This window comes from Ornithodoros turicata, chromosome 6 (genome assembly GCF_037126465.1).
Source record: "Ornithodoros turicata isolate Travis chromosome 6, ASM3712646v1, whole genome shotgun sequence".
NCBI classification, from domain to species: domain Eukaryota; kingdom Metazoa; phylum Arthropoda; class Arachnida; order Ixodida; family Argasidae; genus Ornithodoros; species Ornithodoros turicata.
Genome location: NC_088206.1, coordinates 20,195,142 through 20,205,347, shown reverse-complemented (window position 1 = coordinate 20,205,347; position 10,206 = coordinate 20,195,142). Strand labels below are relative to the sequence as shown.

Genomic DNA, 10,206 nt, shown 5'->3' with positions numbered 1-10,206 from the left:
CCCCATAATCGCTACCCGCTACTTTACTCAAAAGCACCGAAATATCAGCGTCGCTACAAATTCGAAAATGTAACGGGATACTGCTACCAAGTAAACGTAATGTACTTTTCCGCTGCCTACCCACTTTGTTCAGGCATATCGTGGTCCAACGGTGATGGCGGACTATTTAAATTTCTCCAATTGCCCGACATGCAGCATGAAAGCATGAAATGTACCGCAGGTTACAGCCCAGATGTATTGGTGTCGTTTCTTACATGAAGCAGATTTAGATGAGCGTACTAGTGATGTCTCCCGGAAGAAAAGGAGAAAAAAGATTAATAAACGTGAGTGCTGGGCTGGCTCCTCTTGACAGCGCCCGAGCTCAAGCTCTACCATGCCCTTGATCTTGGGGCCTTCCCCATACTCTTGCAATTCTGTAGGTTTTATTCGCGCGAAGCGTTCAGCCTTTTGCGGCGACCTGTCCCGTACGTCGCATCGCCGACTATTCGGCGCGCCACTGGTTGGGACTGCAGCAAATCCGAGAGCACATGAAAAAAAGAAAAGCGGCGGCCGTGTGAGCGCCATCAGTGTATCCTATCATACGCTATGTGGCGGCCACGGAGAGTTGCGCACACCGTCCGCAGATAAGGAGTTCACGGCACGACACACCGCTGCAGCAGATGGGCATAGTACATTGAGCGAACAAGGAGCCCAACGCGCGTTGGCTGCACGAAGACATGACCCAAGAGTGAGGGAACGCAAAGTGGTTACGATGAGAGGAATTCGAGAAGATCCTAAAGTTAAAGAACGCTATGCCGAGACTACGAGACGAAGGCGAGAGAAGAAACAAGTACGCGAGCACGAAGACGTGGCCAAGAGACGTAAACGGTCAGAGTTGCGTGTACTCGAAACGAGTGCTCGTCCATCGGAGTTTGCACTGGCCAACGCGGAGTTTGCGGATAAGTTTCTGAATATAACTACATAGTTTGGACATGTTTGTGACGTGCGATAGCTGTGCTTTCCGACAGACGTTGCGGCGGCACAGGCGCAACACTGCAAACTGTTGGCCAAGAGTACTTCCCAGCATACTTTACTGACCCTAAAGATGTGTCATCCCTGTTTGGTAGAGCAATAGACTTCTCCATGTTTGTAAACAAATGACGTCATAGTGTTCGAAAGCGCCACCGATTTGGTAGAGTTGAACTGCGCTCGAAGCTAGCGGCGAACAAGCTTGCGCCCGAAAGCCACGGTCTTGAGGGGATTACGATGGTCCCTGAAAGGGACGCGACCTTCGGTCCTACTTTTCTTTCAGTCGGAGGCAGCGAACAAGTGCCCATTTCTGGAACCCAGCCCTCCCCTTCTGATTTGTTTCGGTTTTAGTCTGTCTATCAACGTCATGATGACGTTTCTCGGGTACAAGTCTATTCTTACGAAAAACAAGAGTTGCGCCGCGCGCGTGCCGTCTCCTCGTCGCCCGCAACAGAGACGGAATTGCGTGCGTGCGTGCGTGTGGGGTGTGGGGGGGGGGGGTACCTAGGAAGTGTAGGTACGGGAGAAGATCTTGCTCCGGACAACGATCGACAGCGCGGACCCTGCACGTAGCGCGTAATCATGCGCGACAGGCGAGCTCCTATAAAAGGCTCTGTCTCTGTCCTTGATTTGGTGCCACTGTAACTTGCGTCTGCCCATATTTGCCAGTTCTTTTTTTAAATATTGGTGCATGTCAGTAGGCACACCCTGTATACCAAAAAAGAACAACAATTATTGTGATTAATAAAAGACTACACACTCGGTATAATTCGCTGACTGAGATATCCTTGCTAGAGTCACTAAAAAAGCTTATTTAGTTACTCTAACCTTTACAAAGAGCATCCTAGGCTAAAGTGCCACTACGGACTAAATCTCTTCTCTTCAGAATCCTACCAAAGTTATGTTACTGAAATCACCTTGTCTCAGTTTACATTCCTGCGAAATATTTTGTCTCTACGTAACGCGAAAGCTAAAGTAATTTAATTTTTATTTTTGAGAACTGTGACGTCATGTTATGCCCCGACGGAGTGCCCGGCTCTCATCTGGCAACGTTGTTGCTCTTTGAGACTTCCGGGGGGCTCACTTTTTGCACTCTGGTAGCGGAGCCCCACGTGACATACCACCCGACCGCTCCGACCTTGGAGAAAACACAAAGGAGGAAGAAGACATTTCTCCCATGTTCCCCTCTTTCGATCAGCCTCACGTGACTTCTCCACCACATGACCCTCCCCGGACGCCGGCGTCGTTGCTAGGAGACGAGTGCCCTCTCCAGAACATGACATCATTGCAATTTGTTGGCTTATGATTACGTCACTCGCTCGTTGCGTCATCGAAACTTGTGGAGGCTCAGCAGATCTTCAAAAATCGACAGAAATGCACAGCGTTCGTAAACAGGATTGAAATTTCGCGCATAGAATCCTTGAGGCGCCTTCTTTTCATGGACAGTGACAACTTCAGTCCTACAATTGAGACCGCCCGCTCATCCGTGGAAGGCTCCTGCGATTGGCTACCAGCCTTTGCACGACGGCCCCGCTTCGGGATATACTGCCGGCTCTCTCCCTCTCCCAGTCCCTCCTTGGCCGCGCCTCACCACATTAGCGCGCGCGGAGCGATTCTTGCGTGGGGGCGGGGTCAAGTGTACGACTTATGTTGTCATTGACTATAAATAAAATAAACGCGGTTTTCCGAAGCCGGAGTGGCACTTTAAAAGGAAACACGTGTCCTGTTCCCGTTCCTTTTCTTTTCTTTTTCTTTTTTTTAAGTATTAAACATCAAGTTCGCTTGTCTTTTCAGCCACTGCCTCCCGCAATTCTCACGGGATTCCAAGGCAGCCATTCAACCACCCCTCAAATTTTGCGAGTAAAATCGAAATGGCCGCTATGTTCGCGAATATTTTGCGCTTATCGGCCACCAGTTTGGGTAATGAAATTTAAATCTGCACAGAAGCTGATTGTGATTGTTCGTCACAATGAAGGGCTGTCGCGTGCCCGATAAACAACTTCATGCTATTATGTTCGCAAACCGTGTGATATCTTGATTCTGCCGAAACGCTTCCATTGTTGTACCCTATTTTGGCTCCCCAGCTGAGCCTGCCAGCCGGACATGGACCGGCCCTGCCAGCCGGACATCAGCCAGACATGGCGATAAGAAGATCTCACAAAGAACGATAACGGATACTATAAAAACTGTGCAAAATGAAGACGTATCACAACTCTTCCAATTGACGGTAAGTGAGAATTGTTCATTTTTATTTTTGAGCAATGTGTAATACCAGCGGCGTCTTCCCTCATGAGAGCGTCGCCAAATTTTATGACCTATCGCACGCATAATGAAAGAGACGCGGAGAACAGAAGTACGGAAATGTAAAGGAAATTGGTCTCTGTTAGAGTCATATCTCGACTGGTGTTAGCGACTGTAAAGTGAATGGTAAACCGAAGGAAACTCTGTGCCTTTCTGAAAGGTTATAAGTTGGATGTTTCAGATACACAATAGCCCTGCTATATTTGAGTAATATTGATGTTTGGGCGTGCTGGTACGGCATGGGGGGGGGGGGGGTAGAAGAGTGGAAGCGCAAAAAACGACACGGACGACAGAGCAGAGACTATATCTATTGCTATCTGTTGAGCTTCTCTCTCTTTTTTTTTTGTGCAAAATTTTCATAATTCGAGACGCGGCAACCCTGAGCAGACCCTGAGGGCTCTGACCCTGTGGCGACTCGCGCGCCATCTATTGCGGACGTATGCAACAAAGCTAGCCGTTTGGCAGGCCGCAATGTGCGCTTCGTCGTCGTAGATACACGTTGGGTGTATATACGAGCTCTAGGATGCAAACCAGACATCCGTAGAACTCGCCTGGATGCGAAGTTTTGCACAGCAGCGATGCCAAGCGACTTTCACGGCTTTCATCGTTCTACTCACGTTGTAATGGCAGAGGAGCAAACTGCGCGGAGACACAGAGAAAGAATCATCGCGCAAACATTCTTACAGGTTACAACAGTTCAAACCGAGCTTCTCGAGCGTTGCTGTTATTCTTCAAAACAGGTCCAATAGTAATTAGTAGTAACCTGTCTGAAATGCGTTACGTAGTACTACTTCGAAAATCATCTGATGCCTGTGCGCCAATCCGGGTCGGGCTCCCACTGTTTTCCTCGGTGAACGTAGAAGGTCGCCACCGTTCAGTTACTAGAAGTGTTCAAAATTAATTAGTACGAAAAGTATGAAGAACTGTGAGGTGATGACTTCCGTGTTTCGTCCATCATAAAACCAGGTTCTACATCGTGGTATCTTGAAACATTGTCGTTGTATTTCACTTTACAGTCTCTAACAAAATGTCTACGTTACAGCGTGGCTGCTCCGCTAGAACAAAAAAAAAAAAAAACGTACAGCTTGTTGTTATGTCCACATCTCATTTATCTTGTACCTATACCACTTCGTGGCCGTCTTTTGACCTTTCATCGTCTGATGAATATACGTATAGTACATACATACTTAGTTTCACATAAGCATGTTTTCTGCATGATGCGGACTATGCATGTACTTCAACGGAGGACATTTAGCGGTAATCACAAAGCCGAGATTGTTTCGTATGCAAGTGACACAGACTATACGTACTATATTATAGGATTGATTGATTGATTGATTTGCAAAAGAAAAAATTGATAGGATAGGATATATTATAGGATCCCAGGGTGCAAGCATTCATTGTATGTTTTCTTCCGCTATAGTTTTTCCTTTTGAGACCTGTTGGCGGAAGAAGAGTAAAAATGCGTTTCGCTCTTCTCGTCGCGACTTTGGCTGCTGGTAAGTCATATTCTTCTAACGTCACGGCCACAGTCATCTCTGTAGGTAGGTAAGTAGGAGTGAGGCTCATTCAAACAGCTCTGTCGAGACGTGAACCTTTACTGACAACAACTTTCAAAAAACAGCGTTCCACCACAACTCGGTACACCTTGACTTTGACCTCTTCCCGCTAGCTGTTTGTGGCGCATAGTGGTCCGTCGAGGGGGCGCCAAAGCCAGTAGGAAATTTTCGAAAAATTTGTTTTAACTGATATAGACTTAAGTTTTGATGGCTACACATTTGGGTATTTTTACTGACGCGCGTTTTTAGAGGTCCACGAGTTATACCGAACGCGACCATTCCATCATCTTAATTGGTAAACGCACTGACGAGTTATGGGCGAACGTAAGTGTCTTTGGTTATCTCAAATTGCCACGCGCGTCACGCGGCACTAGCGCCATTCGGCTGCACGAGTCATATATTCTTAAGTAATGGCTTTTTTTGCTCTACACAACGATACCTAAACGCATCACGCATGCCACACAGTTACAGAGCTGCAAGCGCCACAAGGGTCACATGTTTCCGTTGCATGCGGTTTTAGCCAGGGTATCGAACCGAAACGTTTTTCGTTCCGGTTTTCGTTCCGGTTACATCATAAACGATCCGGTACCGGTTCTGCTCCGGAGCAAAAAATTAACGGTTCATACCGGTTTTTAACCGGTTCCGCTTCTGCTGGGAATATTCATCCCCACAAAAAAAATCAATGTTACAAAATGTAAACCCGTTCATTCCGCATACATTGTATTTAATATTAATAGACATAGCTGTGAAACTGATAGCTCCTGGTTCCTGTAGGTTACTGTCTGTTCAAATGGGCTTTCTCCTTTCTTGAAGCACATGCTACAAACGGACTTGTTTGTCGTGATGTCATACGTAAAGTACTTTCTTGCTGGATTGGAGCGATCGCGTCCCATCCGAATGTCTGTTGCTACTGTCTAGCCAGCAAGCACCACCGCACGAGTAGGACGCAAATCGAGGAACACCTTCACTCACAAACGCGCTCGACGGCTCCGTTTTATTTTCTTCGTGTCCTGTCCACAAAAGAGTTGCCACTTGCACGGGCTTGCCCTCGCGCATACGTAAATGCATTCAACTTAGCTGCTCTCCAACAAGGGACGCGTTGCGCGACATTACCGATAAAGAAGCCGTTATGCAGCCCCCTTGGGTCGCTGTTTAGTTGAGGAGAGTTTGCAGGATTCAAATTAAAACGAACACTACGGCACATTGCTAGAGAATCACATGTACCTCTAAGTCTGTGTGCGTGCGCGAACGATAAACCATTACAAAGGGAGCCTAAGGGTCATAGTATACCGACATACATTCCACCGTAACTGTAACCCTCGTATAGTATCCATGACATGACTTCAGAGCACACGACGTCTGTTTCCTTCGCCTATCCGTATTCCAAACCGGCGAACTTTTTTCTTGGACCGAAAACCGTTAAATATATTTTTCGGTTTCCCTCCTGAGCGAAAAAAACTTATACGGTTTCGATTCCGTTCCGGTTCGCACCAAAATAGCGGTTTTTTTTCGGTTTTCGGTTCCGGTTTTCGGTTCGCTCCGACACCTTGGTTTTAGCACGTGTACCCCTACTGAACGAAAAGAAAGACGTTTTACGTCAATAGTCTATAGTAAAATCGAATCAAAGTCTTATGTTGATAGCTTTTAGTACATTTAGTATACAGTGACATATCCATGCAGTCCTGGCGCATATAGCCTAAAAATAATATCTGTAATCAACTAGAAGATCCAGCTCAATAAACACAATCCTAGCAATTTTTCTAAAGCAGTAATTTTTTGGGCAGTAATGAAGTCTAGCTGATTCTGGAGGGAAAAAAAACAAGAACAACTTCATTTCAAGAACCACAGGAATCACGTCCCTTTTACCGGCAGGAACCTTGGCGATCGACGTGGACACTATCGCTCTACCAGGCTTCCACTACAGCGTGTTTGGACTTCCAACAAGAGAGGTGGAGTTCACCCGAGGAAAAGTAGAGGGTCTCAGCAAGTCCCTGAGGATTGCTCACAGTTGTCACGGTCGTGACAATTGCCACGTGTCTGTCAACGGGCTACGGTTCACCTACAAGGCTACAGCCACAAAGCCAGAGCAGGAGTTCGACGTCGTGGTGGATGTGCTACACAGCTTGCTCGAAGTGAACGGCGCAAGCAACATAGGTTCAGACACTCCTACCACGCTGAGTCTCTATGTAGTGGTTATGGATCAGGTTGCGTAGTAAAAACACCTGGAATCAACTTTTTCACTAGGTCTGTTAGTGATATTGAAGCATTCATCGAAACGAGGAAAAAGCAAAATCCGGATCACATAATTGCTGCATCCGTGAGGCAGCGATTCTTGCGATGCACAGTCTCTGTGACTTCAGTAGATTGCCTATCCAACAGCTTACACCAATATAATATAGCTTGCTTATAAGTGTCACTTTGCAGCGACGTGGCTGCTATGGAGCTATAGTTTCTGATATCCTTCTCTTTTTTAGATGGCAAGTACGAAGTTAAGGACGTTCGTGTGAAGACTCTGCAACAGTTTGTCAGGGAGCCAGTACAGTTCAGCTCCGACCGGACGCAGAGCGCTCTCTTTGACGAGAAGCTTAAGAAGAAATTGTTGGAGTTTCTGTGCGCGTTGACGAGAACCGAGGCATTCCAAGATGCCTTTTTGAATGTCGTCTAAGAGCCAACAAAACGTATGCCTGGAAAGAAAGAGCAGATCCACACTTCATTTACTTCATAAGCCCGAGGGCTTGTGACTTGACTCATGAATGATGCTATTACGATTTTTAACGACTTCTGCGAGGTTTTCTACGGGCATACAAGATTAATGTATGCAAATTATTTTGCAAATAAACGAGCGCTCGACGTAGTTTCTTCTTTGGCACTTTATTTTTCCACTACGTGTGGACATGATGACAATACTATTCCATGAAACTGCAGGCTTTCCCAACCATTTTAATCTGAGTGCCATCTAAAATAATCCAGGTGTCATCCAGTTTAATGCACGTGCCGTCCGAAGTAATCCATGGTGTTTTGAAGAACTTTACATGTAATTCACACATCCTTGTTCAATATATGGACTAGTGTTCGGAATCCTGAGCTGTTTCTACGTTCCCGGGATTTCGGGTAGTTTAGATGCGGATCCCGGGACGGGATCGGGACTTTTCTGAAAATGTCTCTACGAGCTTGGTTGGGTACGACCGTAACACATTCGCATCCACGTTGTTCCTTCTTATTCATGTGTTTTGCATTTTATTCCTCCACAGAACTGTTGTATTCTGGCTCGGAGTAGTCGAGTTGCCTACAAAGGCTGTCTCCATTTCTTTTCTTTTCATTTTCAAATCGAACTATTGATGAAAATTATAAAAAGTGGAAATAGGAACGTCCTTCTACAATATTTTGTGTGATACCGTAGGAATCTGAATACTACTTGATGGCTGTTCTAGTGTACGAGCTGTGTGGTGAGTTGGATAAGCAGCTAACGTGTTATAGTCACCTCACCTGTCGTGGATGACGCAGTTGGTTCGGCTTCGCATTGCAACAGATATTTTTTGCGGGTAGATGCCACGATATCCCAGCGTTCAAAATCCCAGATTTCAAAATCCGCAATACCAAAATAAAAAATTGCAAAATCAAAGCTCCTTTCCTCGAGGCTTGCAGCAGTGCGAAGACAATTGACAAAGTAATTAAAGTACTGAGTATAGAAAATACCGAAAAAAGTATTTTGGATAGAGTACAAAATACTGCTTCGAAAAAGTAACTACAGTAAGATGCTAAATACCAAAAAAGTTCACTGGAAATACCAAAAGTTCAAAGGATACCACTGGGCAACGTGCCACCTTCGCAGGTTTTCGATGTTCCTCGAAATCGTTTTAGCGAATGAAATAGACATTTTACCAGTGATGGGCAGTAACTACTTTGAAACTAGTTTAACTACAAACTAACTACTTTTTTAAAGCAGTAATTAAACTACAGCTCCAACTACTACGGAGTATTGTTTCAATTACTTTTGCAACTACATTTTCGGTACAAGGCATAAATGTTGGTGGGAGGTAGGTAAGATGTCTCACTAGTCATAGCTCTTCAACTAAGAACACCGATGCGGAGATAAACGTGCACTAGATTATGGCACAAGACAGTATACAGAGAGAGAGAGAGACCAGAAAAGGACCACAAACATTATCACCAGACCTCATGTGTTCAGGTGTATTAACACCTGTGGCACACACACGCTGTGCTGAACACCATGGAATATCAAGCACCTTGTATATTTAATTTGCTTACATCTGGCTTCAATGTTAAACTTTTTTTTTTTCATACTTACTCTCAGGTACATTTTCACTGGAGACCCCACACCCACACCAGATTTCGCGGACAGACAAAGGGGCTACAAAAGGTAACAAAATTTAAACAGAACAATACCATGTGAAATGGTGCTGGCTTATCGGATGTCGTGCGCTGCTATTGTTACGGAAGCACTATTTACATTCACACTTTTCCTTAAAACTTATGTGCCATCTTGGCATCGGTGAACTGTGGCGTTAGTGTATTTTGACTAGAAACCTATGCTGGGTAGACGTAAGGCTTACTGTAGACTAGAAACTGATGCCTTCTTGGCATAACAGTCAGTTATTTGACTAGGACCCTTTAGCTTTTGACGTTCCCAGATAGGATGCGATGAGGGCGGAACCTGCAGGCTGCAGTGAAGTTTTTGCTTCCTGCTCTCCCTCTCCTGGAAACCCTCCCACTTCATCGCCTTCGCCTTAACGTCGCCTACACTCCGTCACTCCTGCACAATATGGGCAGACGCGGCAACGCAAACTGCGATGCCTGCGGCGCCATCGCTTACGTAGCCCACCTCCTGCTAACGTGCCCGACGTTCTCGGTGCCCTGTGCCGCCCTCGCCCGACACCGCCTTGGGCCACCACACCCTCTCGCTCGCTACACTCCTCGGGCCTGTACCGCGCCCTGGGCAACGGGATGTTACCAAGGCACTCTACGAGTACGTCAAGGCCACCGAAATGATGACCACCCTCTGAGGCACAGGCGGCAACACTCACCGCCCGCAACACATCGTTGCCATCGCGGCTTGTCCCGCACCTGTTTTTTTTTTTTCCTTAAGGAGTAGCAAGCCGGCACTTGCCTGGCTGACAACTAGTTTTGTGTGAATAAACATATACCCCCCCCCGACGGTTACGCTTCGCAGGGCGGACGCGCTAGAGCAACATAAAACGAAGCGACGTTAGTTCAAGACAGTTGACTACAGGTCCCCGCGTGTGTTCTAGGCGACAAGGGCGGATCCAGGGAAGATCCTCGGGGGGGGGGGGGGGGGGCACTAAAAAAAGAGAGAAGA

General features: G+C 46.4%; 1 protein-coding gene across 1 annotated transcript; it reads left to right on the top strand.

The window, feature by feature from the left end:
• Positions 1-3,085: 3,085 nt before the first annotated feature.
• LOC135397715 (uncharacterized) lies at positions 3,086-7,722 on the top strand. The gene is made up of 4 exons (XM_064629322.1): positions 3,086-3,235; positions 4,733-4,808; positions 6,741-7,022; positions 7,343-7,722. The coding sequence occupies exons 2-4, from the start codon at positions 4,772-4,774 to the stop codon at positions 7,531-7,533; spliced, it is 510 nt and encodes a 169-aa protein (XP_064485392.1). The 5' UTR covers positions 3,086-3,235; positions 4,733-4,771; the 3' UTR covers positions 7,534-7,722.
• The last annotated feature ends 2,484 nt before the right edge of the window (positions 7,723-10,206 follow it).

Bases quoted from the DNA above. Each gene is read 5' to 3' on its own strand.
- LOC135397715 (XM_064629322.1), top strand. From the start codon at position 4,772: ATGCGTTTCGCTCTTCTCGTCGCGACTTTGGCTGCTG. The intron at 4,809-6,740 runs GTAAGTCATATT...TTTTACCGGCAG, and splicing joins CGTCGCGACTTTGGCTGCTG to GAACCTTGGCGATCGACGTG. The intron at 7,023-7,342 runs GTTCAGACACTC...TCTCTTTTTTAG, and splicing joins GAACGGCGCAAGCAACATAG to ATGGCAAGTACGAAGTTAAG.